Source organism: Dendrobium catenatum, unplaced genomic scaffold (genome assembly GCF_001605985.2).
Source record: "Dendrobium catenatum unplaced genomic scaffold, ASM160598v2 fragScaff_scaffold_1063, whole genome shotgun sequence".
NCBI lineage: Eukaryota > Viridiplantae > Streptophyta > Magnoliopsida > Asparagales > Orchidaceae > Dendrobium > Dendrobium catenatum.
In genome coordinates this window covers 1,142,763-1,165,382 of record NW_021319525.1, presented here as the reverse complement: position 1 = coordinate 1,165,382, position 22,620 = coordinate 1,142,763, and the positions used below count along the sequence as shown (strand labels likewise).

General features: G+C 38.9%; 1 protein-coding gene across 6 annotated transcripts in view; it reads right to left on the bottom strand.

Moving 5' to 3' along the window:
• LOC110112452 (protein MON2 homolog) overlaps window positions 1-21,221 on the bottom strand; it is a gene marked incomplete at its 5' end in the record, with an annotated part of 74,652 nt that extends 53,431 nt beyond the window's left edge. For all 6 annotated transcript variants that reach the window (XM_028698327.1, XM_028698322.1, XM_028698323.1 and 3 more), the window contains 5 exon segments: window positions 11,703-11,800; window positions 12,068-12,125; window positions 12,205-12,332; window positions 12,412-12,560; window positions 21,158-21,221. In XM_028698327.1, the coding sequence (XP_028554160.1) occupies window positions 11,703-11,800; window positions 12,068-12,125; window positions 12,205-12,332; window positions 12,412-12,560; window positions 21,158-21,221 (497 nt within the window).
• Between the last annotated feature and the right edge of the window lie 1,399 nt (window positions 21,222-22,620).

Below are 22,620 nucleotides of genomic sequence, written 5' to 3'. Positions count from 1 at the left end.
GTGCATGTTCAAGTCCTCTTGCCATTTTGTTTGGTTCAAATTTGTAAGTCCTTGCAAGTTCAATTATAAGTTCAAATTGATTTGGATTTGAGTTCATTTTGATTTTATTTTATTTGAGTTTGAACCTTTAGAAATCATTTAGAATTTGTTCAGGTCCCCTGCTCGTGTTCAATCAAGTTCAACGGTCCACAAGTCCACAGTTCATGTTCATTTGAGTCCAGGTTATTGTTCTTTGTTGCTCGTACAAGTACTTTGCACATCTTAATTCAAGTTCTGTGCATTTTTGTTCGAGTACAGGTCTTCTATATTATTGCCCAAGAAGGTCTTCAAATTGTTCAAGTCTTTGTAGTTGTACATTTCAGTTGAAAAATTTCGGCAGCACCACCAACATATTCCCCCTTTGGAGGGAAATAGGGGAGCTGGGCCTTCCCACACATAACTACCGAGCCGTAGTATTAGGTTAGTTTGGTCTTGACATTGCGGCCGTAGATAATTATTCAGTCCCACCACAGCTACAAGAGCGTGTATGCGGCAGCATTCAACATTACCGTACACATGAACACCAGTAAGATTCTCCCCGGCACAACGCTAAATTGAGGCGTGTATTAGGGCTTCACCCACCTCACCGTATGCTTCCGCACGCGGCTCTCTCCTATAACCGTGTCTACATAGCGCGCTATAAATGGTTTCTCCCGGTCGCTACAACGATCGATAATGGGATTAGGAACATATCATAACTTCTGTTGCGGTAGCAGTATCGGCGCCGATGTGAGGTCGAAGACCGTCCCCACTGAAGCTACATAGAGCGTGTATAAGGACTTTCCCACACTGTCACATTGATACTCGGTTCTCCCCACTGCGTAAGTACACAGAGCACGTTATACGGGGATCCCACCGGGGCTCAAGCGCGGTCGAGGGCAGATTTAGTTTAGAAATTTATAACCTTGAAGACCAGGCGGGGACTGTCGGTCTCGTGGAACCGGAGGCAAAGAGTACGAAGAACCGAGCAGGGGAGAGCAGGCATTTCTTTATTATTATTATTATATTATTATATTTTAAAACCTACTTTTAATTAATTATATCAAACTAATTAAATTTTTTTTTAAAAAATAATATAATTATAAGTTATAAATAATTATTTTAATTGTACAGATACTTAATTATGTTTAATTTTTAAATTAATTAGCCAATTACTTATAAATTAAAATTTAATTAATTTATAATTAATTTTAATTAATTATAGATAATTGATTAAAATATATAGATTAACTATAATTAATAATTAATTAAAATTAATTTATTAACCTTTAAATAATTGTTATTAGAAGAAAATATAAATAGAATACTAAAATATTTTAATTATAATTAATTATTTTAAATAGATTAGATATATAAAGATGGACGAAAGATATAGAGTATAAGCTTAGTTCCAAACAAAAGATAGGGTTAAGGTAGTTAAGGTTTTAAGGTTCAAGGAGTGAAATTTAAAGATGAGATCAAAAAATACTTCTTAGAAGATGATTTTGAAACAAGATGGAAATGAGAGTATTTTTGCCTCCAAATTTTTTACATGAAGATTGTTCAACAATATAGATTGAACTATAGTGACCTAGCACCCTAAAGATAAATAAGATTTATATTTTTAATCGGCGTATTAGAAAACTGAAGCTAGAGAGGACTTTTAAAGAAAATGAAGGGGTGAAAGCTGTTGGACTGATGATTCCAATAGAGGGGTGGAAATGCTTAGGAATGAAGGAATCATGCATACTAAAACCTTTTTATAATACTATATTGATTGAAGACTAGAAGAATGCACCAAGATTAAAGAGTGGAGAAATGAGTGTGTTATAATTGTCCGTATTTTTAAGAATAAACGGTGATGTATCAAGTTGTGCGTTATACATGGATATTGAAGTTAATTGTGTTTCTATAACTTTTAAAACTATGGAGCAGAGTTTTGGAGCTTAGGTTGCGGCGTGATACTAAGTTTCTCAAATCAATTTTGGAATTAAATGCCGGAAAGGTCACAAAGTTTTCTAACACTTTAGACCCCTCTTTTCGTGACTCGTCACCTTTTCTAGCTATGTGTTCGTGTTAGTTAGTATGTCTGTGTGTGTTGTAGTCTGTTTTCTTCCAAGTTATTCCTGTTTTAAAACTTTTGTGTGAGCCTGATTCTTGTCAGTTATCATTGACATACCGTTTTTTGTATATGCAATTTGCATCTCATTCCAGGAGCTTTTGGTAAAGGAATTAAAAGAAGAATGAACAATGTAACTCCAATTATAAGCTTATTTCAGATCACAAGAAAAGATTTAAAGAATTCGATGTTAGAACTTTTGTGATGGTACAGGATCCCCTCCGTGAAGAAGTTGCATGCTAGAAGCGCCAGATCTTTTAGGATAATGTCAAAGATAAATAGCAACGCTTATGTGCTGGACCTTCCCAAAGGTTTTAACATTAATCCAACCTTTTAATATAGAAGATTTAGTAACCTCTGAGGGACTGAACTGAACCCTGAAAATCCACTTCAAATTGAGCCTTGTGAGAACCCCAAGTGAGATCCCTAGCCTACCTCCACTCCCCAATGTATTCCACATTTACCCAATGCGGAGAAGATCGATGCTATACTTAACGAGAAATCATTCCATGAAGGAAGGCAGGTGCTCAGGTACGTGGTTCATTGGAATGGGAAGCCGGTGACCGAAGATACACGGATTGATCGCGAGGAGTTACAGAGATTGGATCCAGATCTTTTAGAGATGTACGAGAGCTCCTGAGATTTTCACTCGACGGGGTCAAGTTCTTCTCCCACCTAAAGAAGAATGAAGAAGATGAGGACATCGGATCTTCAAATCCAAACATGTGCATACACGATCGATGGCCATGATTCAGAGCTTGATTTTCTAATTGTTTATGCATTTTTATTTTTATTCTCTCTATTTTGACCTTATGTTGAGTTGAGTTATGTTGGGGTGCCTGAGGGCAATTTAGTCTTTATTTATTCATGTATGCTTGAGACCTACTTAGATAGGGTCTTTCCTCTTGTAATAGCTAATGAATGATTTTGAATGAAAATTACTTTTGGTTCTACTTCTTCTTGCATGAGGGGCTGAGAAGGGAGAGGCTCAAGGGGAGCAAAGCGGCAAGGGCCCACCATGTTTTGGAAGAGTTCCGCAACTCGTGGTTAATCTAGTTATCTTCTTGTTCCTACTCCCTACCATATCTTCTCCTCTCCACCACTAGCATCCAAACTCCGCCAAGAAACCTCACCCAACCCGTCGGCCACCATCTTCCCCTCCACTAGCCGCCGGCCACTCATCATCCTCCCCTTGGAGATGTCATCTCTTCCCCTTTGTGATTCCTTGTTGTTGTCGATAGCAATTCAATAAGGGAGTCTAACATTTTGAATTTTAAATTTTGAAATTCAAAAAACTTTCCTTATTTGACATCTTCCAAGAAAAGAAGAGTTTTGAAGTTGATTCAATTCAAATTTCTTCACATGAGGAGTTACTAATTTTTCATCCTAGGTGGCAAACAACCCATTTGGAAAGTGTGCATTGTTTCCTCACCTCCTCCCTCTCTCCTAGCCGCCGGGACCTAGCTAGGCTAGCTCCCCTTTGACATTTTGAGGCAACACATTTTGCAAATACAATGTATTATTAGTTTTGAAATTGCAAAACGGATTTAAATAATTTTCCCCTCCAATTTACTTAATCCTGAATTTAATTTCAGGATTGGAATAATCCACTCATCCTTCCCTATTGGCCGCCGGCCTTGATTGGATTAAATTGCCCATTAAATGCCACTTATGGCATGATCGCATGAGGTTTTTGAAATTCAAATTCTAAGTAACCTCCCTCCTAATTTAATCAAAATCTGAATTAATTCAGATTTGGTTAGATCTCTCCCCTCTCCCTCATCTAATACCCCATTCCTCCTCCATAACCCGCCGCCCTCCCTTCTTCTCACTTGGCCGATCCCTCCCCATCCTCCTTGGGGTGACTTCGAAGATTAGGATGGACTATTGAAAGCAGCCGTCCGTTGTGTGTCCTCCACCACCGGCAACTTCTCCGTGGCTCGAGACCCTTGGCATTGACAACTTCCTCGTGCATCGTTTGTGTGCTGAAATCTTCTCCGGCTAAGCTAGTTTAGTTGAGTGGTTAATCCCCAAGGTGAACTTCTCGTATTAAATTAGCGGATTGTTGTTTAATAGCTTTTGTGTGCTACTATCGTTGTTTATCCATGAGTTTTGGTCAATCTACGCATACTTCTTCGCTCTAAGCTAGTTAATATACACGATTTTCTTTAATGATTTTCCTTGCTATCTTAATCATAAGATATTAATTGAAATCACGTTGTCATTCACTTTTAATTTTCTTAAGAAGCTCCTTGCATGTGGTATCACATCACCATATCTTTTTGCTTTAGTCATCGGATGTCTCACTAGACTTTGCAAGATGATGTACCATGGTGTATGCTTTTTGCTGATGATATTCTTTCTTGTTAGCAAGACTAGAGAGGGAGTTGAAGGTAAACTTGAATTATGGAGGTCAACTTAGAGTCTAAAGATTTTCGCTTGAGTAGATCTAAAAAGAATATATGGAGTGTAATTTTAGTAGTAATAGACCTAGTGAGGGGATTGTGACTTTGGGCGATCAAGTCATTAATAAGAGTACACGTTTTAGATTATGGATCTATTGTTCAGAGGTGTGGTGAAATAGATGGGGATATTATCAGCAGAATTCAAGTTGGATGGTTGAAGTGGAGGAATGCATCGGGCTTGTTATGTGATAGAAATGTACCCTAAACTTAAGGGAAAATTCTATAAGATGGTAGTGAGGCCTGCAATGCTTTATGGTGTCGAATGTTGGCCTTTTAAAAGATAAGCATAATACTAAGTTAAGTGTGGCAGAGATGAGGATGCTCAGGTGGATGAGTGGCTTTACCCTTAGAGATAGGATACGAAATGAGTATATACGTGAAAAGGTTGGAGTAGCTCCAGTAGAAGATAAGATTAGAGAAAGTCGCCTTAGATGGTTTGGTCACATAAAACGGCGGCCTTGCGATGACCCGGTTAGGAGAGTAGAGGTATTAGATTTGACTTATGTTAGAAAGGTAGGGGTAGACCTAAAAAGACTTGGTTAGAAAAATATTAGGAATGACCTTTCTTTATTAGATTTAAACGAGAATTTGACTTTTAATAGGCACAATGGAGAAAAAGGAAGCCGACCCCACGTAGTGGGATAAAGGCTTGATGTTGTTGTTGTTGTTGTTGTTACTTTTTTAAAATAAATTAAATATAATTAAAATAAATTAATTTTAATTATTAATAATATTAATATATAATAAAAAAACAAAATCTCTCCCTCTCTCTCAGGTTCGACAAGATTACGGGATTTGGCCGGAGTAGTGTGCGGAAGGTAGAAAGTTACCTTCACTTCCAGCGATCTCTTGTCGTTGTTTTGGATCAAAATGTCGGAACTTCCAATTCGACGGGAAGGAAAGTCGTGGACGGAGCGAAGTCGGACAACTAAGGAGCTTCACAGTCCGGCGAGCTCACGTTGTTGCTTCCGATTGCAATGTCGTAACTTCCGATCCAACAGGAAGTGTCGTCGAAGGAGCGAAGTCGAAGACGCGCGCCAATAGGGAGAAAGTTGCGATCACAGCCGGCGAGTCTCCCGTGTTGCTTCCGATCAAACTGTCGTAACTTCCAGATCCGACCAGAAGGGACGGCATCGTCGGAGGGAGCAAAGTCGAAAAGCTACGAGGGAGCTGGAGAGACCACGCGAAAGGGAAGAAGTTATCTTCACAGCGAGCAACTCCTGTCGTTGCTTCCGATCCTAGTGTCATAACTTCTGATCTCACAGCAAGAAGAGAGAGCGAGAGCGGGAGTGAGAGCAGAGAGAGTTGACGCGAGAGAGGGAACCAGCCAGCAGCCTCATTCCTTCGGGTACTTAACGACGAGGCGAGGAGATCATGCGACGTGGGGAGAGCATCGCGATCATGTCCGAGACGTGCGGCAGCAGAGAGTAGGTAAGCAAATTTCTTTTTTTTTTGTTTTCGGTATACAGGTCAACAGACACAATTGTCCCTAGGGCAAACATAAGACAAAGCTCTCAAGTGAGGGTAGAACTGGAAAAAGAATAATAACAAATCAAATACATAAAATATATCAAAATAAATATACACGATCGTAGCCGTTGATTTTCGATGTCCTCATCATTCTCCCCGAGTAGGAGAAAACTCGACTCCGTCGAGTGGGTGTCTCAAGAGTTCTCGAGCATCTGGGTCGATCTGTCATAGCTCATCGCGCTCTGACGATGTATCCTCTGACTTTGGTTTACCTCGTCACCTTATCAGATATCTTCTTCGTCCACCCTCTTTCGTGGGAATAATGTCATCACTCAGAATCATGTCATCCTTCTCCGCTATAGGTATTTTGGGGATATTTTGGGAGTGGAGGTAGGCTTGGGGTTCTCGCAAGGTGGGGTCAAACAAGGCTTAATTTGAAGTGTATGTGGGGTTTAAACTCTGGACCTTCATAGGCTACTACATCTTCTATGTTAGGAAAGGAATGAATATTGAACTCTGCAAGCAGATCCACCATGTAAGCGTTGTCATTGATTTCTTCGACTATATTACATGATCACGCACTTCTAGCATGTAATTCCCAGACAAGTCCGCACCATCACTGAATTACCAACCTCAAAAAGTTTTACATTGTCGTTTAAATTCAGCATGAAGCATATAATTATTATTGTTCGGTTCAATTAGGCGTGCAATTTCCTTAAATAGTTCATGCATATGCGAGGTAAATGCGGTATGTTTTATGTGAAATCATGTGTCCAAAATTCAAAACTCAACAAGATAAATGATATAGGAAAATGTGATGCAAGAGATTTGATATGCAGGATGAATGAATTGTGGATCCACACACAAATTTAAACAGAGAAAAATTTTGGAAGACAACCAACTATAAAACACACATAAGCACACCAACTCACAAGCACAGATAGATAGGAACAAAGATGAATCCGTCACAAAATGAGAAGACATAAAATTCTTGTACTTAAGGGAACTGGTGTAGGAGGAGCAATGAAGACATCCTTAGCTAAAAGGGCAACTCCATAGGGAGTCTCAGTTAGGATCACAGATAGTCTCCTAGCGACGGTAGGGTAATCTAACAAGTCATCCAACTAGGAGAGAGATGGTCCTTAACAGAGAAGGACAAGGATATCGAGGGCATAATGCAGGAATCAAGAATATGATGAGATGATGGGTCATGACTCACTACCATAGTAGGATAGCCCAAAGAGTGACTAGTGGGTATGGGACTAAAGAAATGGGGTAGGGTATCCCTAACAGAATTGGGCACAACAGTTAGAAATGTGACATGAAAGTATGAGCTAAGACACTCTCTAACACTAAGGTCGGTGAGATAAGTCCAATCAATAGAGTTATACTCTGTCAAATGTAAATCTAAAGGAGCAACTCCTAAAATAGACTCCAATAAGACAAGAGGATGTTTATTGTTCAACTTAGGCTCAGAATCTATCAAATTCAAATTACTATCTTCCAAACTCATATTACTATCCTCAAAAGGATCAGGTTTGGTTATAACCCTAAGATCAATGGATTTGGGGTCACTTAAATCAGGGTTTAATTCAGGTAGTAATTTCAATTGTCTCACTTCCAATTTGAAATTATCCACATTGCCATCAGAATTATTCAAAATTAAATCAGAATTATTCGAAGTCGTCTCAGTAATTAAATCAAAATCTTCCGATTTTAATTTCAGTGTGTTCAAGGTCAGATCAGTTTCTTTCGGGATCAAATTAATATCGTCCAGGCAGACCTTATCCAAAGGGATATCATTAATGAGATTAGACTCCAGATGGGCTAAGGTATCAAGGTTAAAAGGTTCTAGACCTCCTAAATCAGGGTTAAAGTCAGGCAGGGAGTCTAATTCAATCACTTCAGTTTCATCCTCAAAGAATTCTTTTTATCAGTGATATCATTAGCATCCATGAAATGGATGCACTCAGCCTCAGGTTCAGGGGACCTTTTCTTTTTAACGCATTTCTCTATTAAAATTACACTTGCAGGGTCAAGGACTTGAAAGGCTAAAGGTTGACTGGGATGGCTAGAAGTCAGTCCAAGTGGCGAGTCATGTGGGACCAATCCAATAGAGGGTCGGCCATCATGGTTAGGTGAAGACCTACAGGGTGGGGTAGCAACCCTGATATTACTAATGGGTGGGTGGTCTCAACCACAGTAATGTCCAGGAGTTGTCCCAACAACAGAGGTAGGGTGGTGCTCTAGATGACGGTCACTAGTAGAGGGTCGGTATTTTAAATTAAGTTCTCGCCTCATGTCTTTCCACGTAGGGTACTCACCACGAGATTCTTTATGATTTTTCAATCTCATCCAAAATTGAAGAGCCTGACCTTTTAGGTGAGACTTAGCGATGCTAACCTGGTGGGACTCATGGATATGACATGATTCAAAATAGTCCTCTAGTTGTCTAGCTCATTGCCTCATTCCCTAAAGTAGTAAGGATCCAAAGAACCATCAAAGGTAGGCAGTCGGTAAGGTAACTCTAAGTGAGGTCGTGGAGGCCTAGGCTCAGGTCTAGGGTGATAAGCTAAGTGGGGCACGTACTTAGAGTTGGGATAGTCAATAGGTTTCTCCGTCATAATTCTAGTCATAGTACCCACTAGGTTAACGATGTCATCTAACCTCTTTTGGAGTCTTATCGGGTCCATTGGGAAGTGTCAAGTGACACTCAAAGATGATTGGTGTAAGGGACGCCATTGAGACACTAAGTTAGGCTCACTTAAACTCACTAAAGGGTGCAAAAATTGTTTGGACAGCAAGCTACACTAGTGGGTTAAGTAGCCTAGGCACTTAGGGAGGTTGTTAGGTTGAGGACAGCACCTAAACACAAAATTAAGTTCACTAAAAGGTGCCTAAATGTTGCTGGAACAGTGAGCACAGCAGTTTAGATCAAGGATGTAGTTGTCCTACGCACTTATAAACGATATGGATTCAATGGCAGCACTAAGACACTAGCTACAATGATTTAAACTCCACTAAATGCGTGCAGGAAATGTAAAGACAGCAGTGAAAAACAGTGAATAAACTTAGATATGCGATGATATGCATGTAAAAATTAAACTATAACGCAAGATTAGACCCTAGGATGTTTTTCTAACATGTCATGCATGCCAACCTAGCTCTGATACCAAGATGATGTGAAACGTACATGCGAAGATGACTTTCATAATGAATTTGCACGCTTAATTTTTAAAGCACAATAATTATATCTTTGCATTGATTTTAAACGTCAAAATAAAACATGAAAGCTTAGGCTAAATCACATGCGTGGAAGTTAAGACTGCAAACTAGTCAATTAATCTAACGTTGCATACATGGATGGTTTCAACAATAAATCCCTATGCTAACAATAAGATTAGTCACTACAAGAGATCCCTCACTCAACTCTTCTAATTACTAGGCATTAGCAGGGAAGCATTAATGTGATCGTCATGAATATATTAAGACCACATTTGAGGAGCAACCTCGAAGATAAAAGAGTCGGGGGAAGAGTTTACCCAAAGACAAGAGAGATGCGAGCTCCGGGTACGTCGTTGGACGGTTGAAATGAAAGGGGACAGCAGTTTGGATGGAAAGACAGCATCAGAGAGGTTCAGGATTCTATGGATAGCAATCTTGGCACTTTGGAAAACTCTGGACAGCAAACCCGCAGTTTCCAGAAAATCTGGACATCAAATAGAGGCCTTCCGGATGGCTACACAGCATTAAGAACCTGCTGGAACCTTTGGAACAGCAGCTGTGGGGCTTCAGGACAGCAAACCGGAAGTTCTAGGAGAGCAGGACAGCAGCTTGTCTTGCCGAAAATTTTCTGGGCAGAAGCTACGAACTTTCAGGACAGCAAGCAGGAGATTTTTGGCGAGCAGGACAGCTGTTTGGCCTGCGGAAACCTCCTGGACCCCTCCCCCCGTCTAGATTGTGGGGAGGAGAATAGGTTAGAAGAAGTGTGGATGAGGATTAATAAAAAATCTAAAATTACTTTCAGTTTTGAGTGAATTTGGAGGGAGACTCAATTTGAAATTGGATTTAAATTTCAAATGAGGTTATGAGGAGTTAATGGGCAATCAATGGGGGCCCACTAATAGTGGTCGGCGGTGGACTTAGAGAGAGAGAGAGAGGGAGGTTATGAAATTTGAAATCCAAATCAAGTGCAATTAATACATTCAATTAGCATCAATTTGCTTCCACCCTAGCATGGCCGGCGGCATCAAGGAGAGGGAGAGGATCGTGGAGAGAGTTTAGGGAATTTCCAAAGGAAGAAGAAGGAATTAGAAAGGCTCTTAATAAATCCAATCTATTTTGAAATTACATTGGGATCATGCATCATACCTTCCTAATTAGGAAATCCAAAAATGGAAAGAATTTGAATTTCAAATTTGAATTACAAAGGCTTGGTAAAGAGAGTAGGAGCAAAAAAGTAATAAATAAAAAATATCATTTTCATTATCAACATAAGCCTTATACCCACCATTAAGGGGTAGACAAAAATACCATTTTGAAATACAATTTATTATTTAGATGTACAGTATGGCAACAAATTCAACTATGGTTTGAGGATTAAAGTGCTGGCCAGCCAATAAATAAACAACTAACAGTCAAGTCTGGTGTGGCAGAAATAAACATATTAATGTAAAGTCCTGTAAAAGTTGGAAGAGTATATTGTGAAAGGCTATATTAGAGATTATGTACAGATTAAGATATTGTTGTAAAAAAATAGACTTGAAGGACTTGCAGATATATGATTCAAAAAAAAGATCCCCTTATAAGACAAAAAGATTGAATTAGATGCAGAAGGAATGGGAAGATAAATAGGCTAAGTAAAATTGATATAACTAGTGTTTGTTTAAAAAAATGCAAAAATCGGAATCAATGTTGCATGTAGCAAAAAAAAAAAAGAGATGACAGAAAATTTTAAAATTGATGCCACATAACTGAAATATTAACATGCACACAAAATTTACAATCATCATCTAAATTAGAAATTAACGATAATTCAAAATCATTATGTAGTAATTTGTTACTAGAGTCAGCCAAATCAGTGGTTAATGCTGTTAACCATTTACTACAAATGACAGCATTCTATAGAGAGCATTTGTTTAGTAAACATGGACAACCATCACTCTTCTCACAATTCCGTTGCTCAGCTGGCTAAGAAGGGTCATATAAAATTTCAAGTGGCAAGAATGTTTCAACCAGAAGGCTGCGTAGAAGGATATAAATTGTAATTTTTAAATAAAAAGAGAAAATAATTCAATAAAAGCAGAAAAAATGGAGCTATGTTATTAAAATCATTGTGGGTGGACATCTATCATGAACTTAAATTTTGCATTACTATTTAAAACCAGTTTGATGGCTGTTTAGGTATTTTTGACTAATCTGATCCATCAGATGAAAATTGTAGCAAAAACTTAATCTGTGTACTAGTAAAAAAACATAGAAGACTTGACATCATAAAGCGCATCAATAGCAACCTGAACACCAACATATTACATAACATGATCCAATTGGTGTTCAAACACAAAAGCTTATAGCAACTTTATTCGTATCAGTAAAAAATAAAATTCAACAAGAATCACGCATTTACTTACCTCCTCTTCTCCCCGTCTGTTGGAATATTTATAGTAAATTTACATAAGGAGGCTAGAAAAGAGTTCAGTGGTTTGATTACATGTAGGACTCCACATGCCTGAAAAAAAGTGCCATGGATTATCACTCTAAGCCAAAAATAGTAGATATTCTTAAAAAGGAAAATGTCTTGATATGAAAAATGGGTTAAAAGAGACTATTATTAAGTTTGGATTAGAGAATGCAAAAGACCAAATGTCAGAAGCTCATTTGATGTCAGCACAATGCTTTTCTAAACCTTCTTCAAATAAAATAAAATTTGCTAAAATTAATATAATCGGGAATCCACAACACAAACAGATTCAATTAACATTATATGTCTAGATACCTGAGTGAATGCTTGATAACCTTTCAGTATTTCTATAATAACGGCTTCTCCTTGTGACCTATGAAGAAAATGCATGCTCTAAAAAATGAAAGAACTACGACAAGAAATGAGATTTTCAGTAATGCATTCACCCCAACCTTGTTAATATCAGAGATAAGGCATCGAGAATGGTCAACCATGTTGAATTAACCAAGGATATGCATAGAACAGATGTTTCACCAGTGCACTTTGAAGGCGTGTCTCTATCGTTTTTGGGTGATTCAAGCTGCACCAGAGAAAATTTTTGGAAAAATTCACCTTTTATCAGCTCAGCCGCCATAAATACGACATAGTGGTTTTTTTACCTCACCAACATCAACAGCTTCATCTGTCAAAGTAGCAACTGCAAATACAACGCCTAAAAGTCCTTCAACAGCTAAAGTAATAGCATGGGCTTCACTTGCAACCACAACAGCAGCATTAGATGAATCATTGTCCATGCTCCATTCAACTCCTACAAATACCTTTAATTAGTAGTGTACAAAGTTAATGCATCAAATTGAATTTGGCAGTTCGCCGTCTTAATAGCTATGACGATCAGTAACTAATTTATACGACTCCAAGCCTGCTCTTTCCTAGCTTAGGAACTTAATATTCATGTTTAACACAAAAAAGAAAATGTGATAGAATTATCTCGAACAAGTGCGCAGAAGTATGAGCAGTGGAGCAACCACATTCTTAACACTAATCTCAAATATTTAATGCCAATCTCTAATTGGTCAAGTGCAGGAATAGTTCACAATTGAGAAAAGAGAAAATTTCCTAAAAAGTCCTTCATATCAAAATGCCAGCTAGCATAACAGTCGTTTAGCAACACCTAAATAAAATAATACTTGATACATTCACACAAAAAGTATGAAACACAAGAGCAAAATAATTGTGGCATTAACTGATGGAACCCTCTCCTATAATAAATGGAATAACAAACTCATTTGCCGCCATTAAATTTGAAACACTAAATAGATTTCTGATGTCAAGAAACTGTCAAAGGGAAGTCCTGCTTAAAATCCATCCCAAATAGAAATAAGTTCATTGTGATGACTTGGTTGAAACAACTTTCCTCAAAGATGCTAACACTACGAGATTGACAAGTGTAATGTTTAAGAATTTGTAAATCAGAACGACTCCATATTGCAGACACGTTGAAGAACTTGAACAAGCCTAAGGGCCATGTTTTGCATTATTTAGTGTTCTACACTGTAATGTATATCAAAGATTGTGGACAACAAACAACGTTAGCAAAATGCTTAGTTCGGTAATTTTTTTCAATAAACATACTATCACATGTTTTTTTCCAGTTCCTAAACATTTCATCACGTAATAAACCTCAATAAACTTCAGAACTAGAAACAGGTTTCAACCACGCAATAAGTATTGAAGTCATCGAAGCCAATATCAAATAGTACCAATTTATGATAAAAGAAGAGTTTCTCCACACATACAAGAAATGTTGAAGCATGGCGTCACCCAATCCAAGCCTTGAAGGTCATTGGTGCAAATACAGAAACTCACTTTTGCATACGAGCAAGACTACAGATATCAACCCATTCCTCCGCCTCATAAATGATAAAACCTTCATGCTATAGATATGACCATTTGATCTGAATCACATCCGGCTAGCTAAAGAAAAATGGGACTTAGGCACGGATCCCATTTTCTAGGCTTAAAATTCCATTTTTTTAAGGTAGATTGATTTTTAATTAACCAGATTTCCTCCAAGGACTGTATCGAAGTTTCTTTAGATCGGGGTCCTTACTTTCTATGAGCATAAGCCCTCATAATTAATTACCCCTCATACTTCGTAGGAGAGAACTCTCGATTAAGAATGAATCACTTCAGTGCAGCTTAGGGAGCTTAAGAGTTTTAGTCTCGTTTGTGAGGGATGGAGGTAGACCCGAGCAAGATCCCATGTTTCAGTCGTCCCGAGTATACCATAGGTTTCAATTAACCAATACTAACAACCGTTGACCGTAGTGTCCACGAAATCTAATTAGTAGTCAAGGGTTGTCTCCTCTCAGAGAACCCGAGTAAACTTAAGTGGTTAAATGTATGTTTTAATTTTATTGGGTTTTAGGGTATAAATCTATTATAATACCTAGAAGTTAGTTTGGTTTGGGATTTATAAGTTCGTTTAGAAGTACCCAGAAGTTTGAATTTAAGAGGGTCTTATGGCTTCTCTAATAAATAGTCTGGGTATTTGAATTTTGATCGGGACTTACAGCATTTATTGAAAGTAGCCTGTAAAGTAGTTATTACAGCTTCTATTAGAAGTCGCCCACTTGTGAGTCTTACAACCTAGGCCTTATAAGCTAGGATGTCATTAGTTTTATTTTTTTGGGTTTATGGGTCTTGCTATTTATATGAAAGTTCTCACATGTGAGTTTTACGACTTCACTTAGAAGTTGTCAGTTAGCAGGTATAACAACCTAGCCCTGTAAGCTAAACGCCCAATTATTTTGGTTAAGGGTTTGATATTTCATTTAAAAAACTTTCAAATAATACTTCTCACGACTCTCATTAGAAGTTGCCTGATTATTTGGATAGGACGGGTCTTACTGCTTCCCTTTGGAAGTAACTCAATAGTGGGTCATCAACCAAGCTTTATAAGTTAGGCTGCCCATTTTGTTTAGATTTAATTTGAAAGTTTAATATTTCTCCTAAGAGTTTCTCTCAAATAACCGGTCTTATAACTTCTTTTAGAAGAATCCTAAATGTGAGTCTTACAACCTAGCCCTTTAGACTGAGTTGTCTGTTGGTTTGAATTTGATTGAAAGGTCTTATGACTTCCTTAGAAGTTGTCTGTAAATTTATAGGGCTTATTGCCTCCCATTGGAAGTACATTGTAGTTTGTGTTTATGGTAGATTAGACTTTACCCGTAGGTATTTTAGTTTGTAATTGTTTGCTAGCTTGACACAAGATTTGGGTTTTCAATCATTTACCAGTAGATGGTTTATTAGTTTAACATTTACTAGCAAGCAGTTATTGTTTGACACTAGTGTGTCTACTACATTACCTTGTTTAACACTAGTGTTTATACTACAGTACCTTGCTCTTTTTCTTTCAGTATTGTAGATTGTACCAATAATTAATTTATTTTACCAGTAGCTTGTTCTACTTTCTTTAGTTTGCTTAAATTTCTTTTAGTATCATAGTTTAGTGTAGCACTTATTCTTTTCAATCATTAGCAATTTAATCTCAATGCAAATGAGTTTTATTTGTTTGTTTGTAAGAGCTCGAGTTGTTCTGGAGCTCGCATAGGAGCATTTGAGAGTTTAAATAGCGTGTTGAGCGTGCAAGCTCTTGCAAGTTAAGCGTGTTGAGCGTGCAAGCTCTTGCAAGTTAGCGAGTTGTTCTGGAGCTCGCATAGGAGCATTTAAGTTAAGCGTGCAAGCTCTTGCTTCAAACCAATTTTTGCATGATCGTTTTACATCATTTTTGGTATCAGAGGATGGCTAGCATGCTTTACTTGTGCTAGATGCATCCTAGGAGTCGACTTTAGCTTGCCTTAGTCGTTTACATGCATAACATCCCCTAGGTAGTTTTATTTTATGTTTACATTTTGCTGTCCAGAAAATTCTGCAGCAATTTCTGCATGTTACATGAGCATATTTCAGAATTTAGTTGCTGCCATCTTTACAATAACATCTCTAATAGTCTAGGCCACTTAGACATTTGCTGCCCACTAATTTTCTGCACTTAGTATGGCCTTTAGATAAATTTTAAGTTGAATTGCTCTCCAATTTTGTAGTGCTTTTAGATCGACTTCGACAACTTCCCGACGTCCCCTCCTCTCACTGGAAATACGGGATGGTATATGCCATCATTTCTTTCTGCCCGTATCAGAGATTAACGGCGCAAAATCTTCGAATTTTAAATCATTATACACGGATCAGAGATCAACGTCGTAGAGACTTCAAATTTCAAATTCATGTCACCAAGATCAAAGATTCAACTACATGAGACCTTCGAGTTTAGAACCATCCTATCATAAAAATCAATGGTGTACGGTAGATTTAGAAATTATTTAACCTGGATTAGAGATCAACGGCATAGAGTCTTCAATTTTAAAATTCAACTCGCCAGGATCAAAGATTCAATTGTGCGAGGTCTTCGATTAGAAATTTATCCTGCCTAGATCGAAGATTAATGTCACAAGTCTTGAAATTTTGGTGAATACATATTGCTTGTTGCCATATAATTGTATATTTAATTTTTATTTAATTCCTGATTAATTGAATAAAGAGTCGATGTAATGATCAACTAAAAATTTGCTCTTGAAAACTTCCATAGCTTACCGAAATCGGTTATGGATTTGCAAACTGTATATTGAAATTATATGCATGCAAGTGAAAATAGACCTACTCAAGTTTACTCGGACATTAATATGTCGGACTACGGCAAAAGTGCATAAAAGCATGCATAGCGTCATCTGCCAAGTGGAGCGAGGCGTCGAAGGTCGCAAGCAGGCGACCGTGCGAGGGATAGGTGTGGGGTGCAGGCAGTTGGTCAAGGTTTGTCGAATCAGAAAGAGGCGCGAGCTCGGGTCAACTTTGCGGACAGTGGCCGGTTGGTAGACAGGAGATCGACTCACAGTCGGAGGCGGAGCAAGTGTTCACACGGGTTGGAAATGGACACCAGGGTGGAATCTAGATCGGGCGGGTGGTCACAGTCGGAAGTCAGACCGTGGACTGGAAGGCGCTTGCAAGGTCGAGTTGAGTGCGGGATTGCAGTTGCAGGTGGGTTTATGGTTGAAAGGAGGCTGAGGCTACGGGGCAAGAGACGAACTAAGGCTAGTAAGTGAGAACAAGAGAGCTAATTCCAAACAGAGAACGTGAGTGTGTGGTGTAATCAAAAATTTGGGAGAGGGACCCAAATTTTTTATCACAAAATAATACTTTTCTAAGTAAAAGAAAAGACACAAAAGGACACAAAATAGACGAATAAACTAAAAATAACAACTTTTCTTCATAATATAAAAGACTTACAAACTTAGACACTTACAAATGACTCAAACAAGAAAAACACCTAAAGTTGCATTTCTTTGAGAAGAAGGATACAGGTGAGGTGGATACTTGCGACGAGAAGAAAGAGGTTAGAAGCCAAGACGAAGTGGAGACAAGCTCGCAAGGTTTCTCAAAGAGGGAAGGAAAGAGTGAAGTTGGACAAAGCTCGCAAGCTTTTCCAAACAACAAGCCCGTAGGTTTTATCTCCAAAAATCACATCATATATCATTCCTAAAACAACCCAAAACATCTACTATTTATAGACATGAGAGGAGAATACAAACAGCCCCAAAAACCCTTCATATTCTTAATTAAAAAAGGAAAATGAAAAGCCAACAGTCAACTCCAGGAAACAAAACACCAAAGCCACGGAAAAGCCCCCAAAAAGTCACGGGAAAGCAGCCCAGGCGAAACATAAAGAGGCAGCCGTGGGAACCAAGGAGCCAAGGTACAGAAAACAGCCAAAACCGGAAACCCAAAAGCCACCCATGGAAACTCATGGGATAAAGGCAGAATTTTAAAAGAAAAGAGGAGAAGAGGCAAAATTAATGAGCTACTAATAAATGATCTAAAAACATAGCTCATAATGAGCTAACTCTTAGTTCAATAAATGAACTAAAAACCAGCTCATAATGAGCTAAATCTTAGCTCAAAAATTAATAAGCTAGCAAGCTCAAGGGAAGTCAAAACCAATTTTTTTGGGTTTGATTTGACCCCCCAACCCCCTTTGCCTACATCAGTGTGTAAGTCTTCGATTCAATTTTTAGTTTGTTGTTCGCTCCTTGGACGACATTCGTTGTTGTTCGACTTTGCTAGTTTGTTGTTCGCTCCTTGGACGACATTCTCTTCCTCTTAGATCGGAAGTTACAACATTTTGATCAGAAGCACCGAAGAAAGTAAGCAACGACGAGAGATCGCTGCTGCCTCGCCGGCTCCTTCGTTGGTGATGAGGACATCGGAGATCAATGGCTACGATTTTTTTTTAGTTATTTATTTATATGTTTTTGTACTAGTTTATTTTATATTGTTGTTTTTCCCTTTATACCCTTATGGATGGTCATGTAGTGTTGTATCCCTAAGGGCATTTTAGCCTTTGTTATTTTTCTTTTCATGAGGCCTATTTATAAGCTAGCTTTCTTGTATTGAGGATGATGATTATTGACAAATGAAAATTTCTACTTTGATCTCTTTGTGAGTTCTACATTTCCATGCTTCTCTCCTTATGTAGTGCGACCACTCCTCGATGCTCTTAGTGAGTTTGTTGGAGGAAGCTAGATCTTCTTGTCGAGTTCTAGGTTTTTCTTGTTCTTTCCTCATTATTCTTTATTTCTGTCGGATCTCGTGCGTCAAATCACCGAAGGATTTGGGGTGGATGCAATTTGTGGAAGATTGGAATTCAGCTTGAATCCCTTAGATTTTCCGTACCTCATCCCCTCCCTTGCTCATTTTGGCCGCCGCCCCCTTCCTAGGATTGCCCAGGCCGCCGGCTGCAGTACCCAACAGCCCACCGACGCAACAGCCGCCGGCCAGCCCAACCAGCCCCGTACCGACTTCCCTTGTCGCCGGCCTTCCCCTCTTTGAAACAAAAAAAAAAACCAACCCTCCTCCCCCCCCACCCGCCGATTCAAATTTTAGCTTCATGAAGCCCCTATTTTACTACCTTTCTAATTGATTCCTGATTGAGGTCTTTCCAAAATTAATTAGATTTCAATCTTGAATTTAGAACAATATTCAAGATTAATCTTAAAATTAATAAACCCTCTAACTATGAAACATTCATTGATTTAAAACCTGAAAATATTTAGTTTTTAATAACTCTTTGTTGACTATGTGGTGCCCCATTTTACTTAACACCAAGTCCCTCTCCTTCTCCATGTGGTTCTCGGCCACCTCACCCCCATTGCTTCTCTCTCTAATTGCCACCTCATCACCTCTTAATTACCTCCCAAATACCTCTCCTCTTAAACGTAACTTCAGTTTTATTTCAGATTTCAAATCTGAGATTTGAAATCAAGTACTCCCTCTCACCTCCATCTCCCCAAGACCGTCCACCTCCTTTCCCTTTTGGGTATTGATTACATTTAACGGCACCCCCTTGGCAGCCATAACCGTTTCTTCCCAAGGCCCCGCACGCCAGAATTTCCCTCTTTGGGAAAATCTCTAACTGCTGTTTATTAATTACAGCAAGTCTTCCCCTGCAATCCTGGATTCCCGAGAGACTTATATTGCTATCCAAGACCCCTCTGACTTGGGGAACTGCTGTCACATTTTTGGATATTATCTAGCTGCGATTTGAAGCATTTAACGTGCCAAACTGCTGTCCCGATTTTCATTTGCTGCTGGTCACACATCTCTAGTTGCTGTCCAGAAGTTTGAGGCTTCTTTTCCTGAGATCCCAGCTCCATTACCTTGCAAAACTGTTGTTCCAAGAAGACCAGGTTGCTGTCCACCACGTTCCCAACTTTCAAATAACCTTGCCGGAGTGCGTATCCCTCTTGTCTTTGGGTAACTTCGACACCCGACTCTCTATTTTCATAGTTGCATCCTTGAATGTGAATTTATTATCCTCATGAAGATTATATCAATTCTTCTCCGCTAAAGCCTAGTAATAGGAGGAGTTGTATGAGGGACCTCTCATAGACTAATCTTATTGTTAGTATTGGAATCTATTGTTGGAACTATCCATATATGCAATGTTGGATTAAGCAGGCTATCTTTTGAACTTAACTTCTATTCATGTGAATTAACCTAAGCTTGTTTTATCACCTTACTGTTTATTTTGTCCTTTAAATCACTATAATGAGTATAATTATTGTTGCTCCTAAAGTTAAGCGTGCAAGATCTTACTTCAAACCAATTTTTGCATGATCGTTTTACATCAGTTGGTGTTCTATTTTGCTCCTTGGATGACGTTCTCTTCCCGTTGGATCGGAAGTTACAAAATTTTGATTGGAAGCACCAAAGCAAGAAAGCAATGACGGGAGTTCGACGCTGCCTAGCCGGCTCCTTTGTTGTTGTTCGACTTCGCTCCATGGATGACATTCTCTTCCCATCGGAGCAAAAGTTACAACATTTTGATCGGAATCAAGGACGGGAGTTCGCTTGCTGTGAAGTAGTCTCCGCCTCGTTGGGTCCTTTGTTGTTGTTCGACTTAGCTCCTTGGACAAGGTTCCATTCCGGTCGGACCGAAAGTTACAACATTTTGATCAGAAGCAACGACGGGAGTTTGTTCTGTGAGTCGTTGTGAAGGTCCTTGTTGTTCTACTTCGCTCCTAGGATGATGTACCCTTCAGGTCGGATCGTTAATTACATTGATCAGAAGCAACAACAGGAGTTTGCTCGCTATGAAGAACTTTCTCTGTTCCGTGCGCTTCTTCGGCCAAATCCCGTATATACGCCGAACCGGGTCATTCTCGGGTTTCCGAGTCAACCCAAACCCGAACCTGAAACTTTCGTGTTGGGTTCGAGTCAGGTTTTCGGGTCGTGTACAATATTGACACCCCTAAGTCCATAGGACTCCCAGAACATCTTAATTTAATATAGCCAATTAGCCATCACATGTAACTGCGGCATTCTCACTCTCAACAAATATATATTACTATGCCAAAATGACATCCTAACAGCTACAGACTTCTATAATAGCCTAAGATCAACATAATCTGACTCAACTTTTCACCTAAGCCAATATATATAGCCCTTAATTAGAAAACTTGAGCAACTAATAGAAATCTAATGACTTCAAGATTATATGAAAATCCACAATTATTTTGGTATGTCAAAAATTTTGATTTTCTCTTACACAAAGACAAAGTAGTTCAGTATTCAACTACCATGCAACCTGATCAGCTAAAATGGAACATCTTTATGAGGTCTATACTCTATAGCTATACATTATTTCTCTGCAAAATTGAGGAAAACTGTTTTATTGTCTTCCCTGAACATTCTCTTTTTTTTTTGTTATACTCAAGGTAAAGTACGTATGTCAAAAACCTAATGTAGTAAACTTGTTAATACATAGAGGTATGAAAATGGAGTTACAAAACATACCTTTAGCTTTACTGTTAAACATCCCCGCAACAGCAGCAAGGCTCTCTTCACTTGATTCTGGAACCTAGAGTAAAGAAAATAGATCACGATGAAAAAACTTAATATTACATGTATTCAACCGACAAGGCCTGATTTCAAATAACTTGAGCCTAAGCTAAAAGGTTCTAGAAATTAACAAACGTAAGGACCTGGACTATATGGGGAAGAGAAATATTTGGTGTAGGGTAGGGGAAGGCTCTTTTGGATTGCACCAATAAGAAGAGGGCCGATTAGCCTAATGTGTGCAGATTCCTTCGAATCAGTCAAAATAAGAAAAAACCTCACAGTTTTTCAGAGTTTTCTCGAAAAAACTTTAGCTGTGGAGCTTGTGAGCGACTCATTTACTCATCATGAGAGTAAATGATTACAAAGGTATCATAGAACGTAAGTGACACAGGACAATATGATAAGGAAATTTGAATTATGACAAGGGTAGGATTTATAGGAACCACAGCCAAGCAGAAAATAGATCTATTAGACACATGCCAATAAGATTCTTGGAAACACTCCAAGGAAGACAAAAACCTCATGCTTTCTTGAAATTTTGCCTCCAACTTTAGTATTTCTCATTCATTCATGAACTCATCATGAAAATAAATTGATGGCGTTGTAGGTTCTCAAGATGTTCAGAACCAGCCTTCCGAAGATTGCATTGTAGGTTGCCAGTGCGTCAACTATGATGAAGTCGGCCATAGGTCCTCAAGAAGTTTAGAAGCAGCATTCCGAAGATGGCATTGTAGGTCGCCAGTGCGCCAACTATTATGAAGTCGGACATAGTACTGTGTTGGCGGTCGCCCTCTCCCCAGGTGATGGGTAGGACGAGTACTCCTTCAGTCTCCTTGCACTTATCAAAGAAGCCATAAAGAGGTACAACAGTAGAGGTGAGTTGGAAAGCAAGCAGACTCATTTTCTCAAAACATATTTGAAAATTATGATTACACAACTCCATGTATTTTTCATTATTGCCGATCTAATAGTTGACACCAAGGTAGTGACAAATATGGCATCATAAAGTAGATTTGCTCCTGTAAGCTTGTCTGCTTCGCTAAGGTGACGGGCATGACGTCCATCGCTAGAGTTTGCAAAGTGGACACTCTAAGCGGAGTTTAAGTAGGGTAAGTCGGCGAATGATGGGCGACTTCCTCATGATAGGGACGAGTAGCACTAAAAGGCTTATGCTAGTGGCCTTATAATCCTTAGTGCCTTATTTGCACGAGTGTCCTTTGGTGCTCAGGGCAACGTCAATCTCAGGGTAAATTCAATCTCCTATCCCTCCTATCCCGGGGATGGATTATTTCCCTTTCGCATCCTTGCTATTGCCTCTCCTAGTGGCAAGTTCGAGAAGGAAAGGGGTTGTGGAAGACTCGATCACTCTATCGTATTTCTAGGCATTTACATGGCAGTTGTCCAGCTCAAACAGCTTA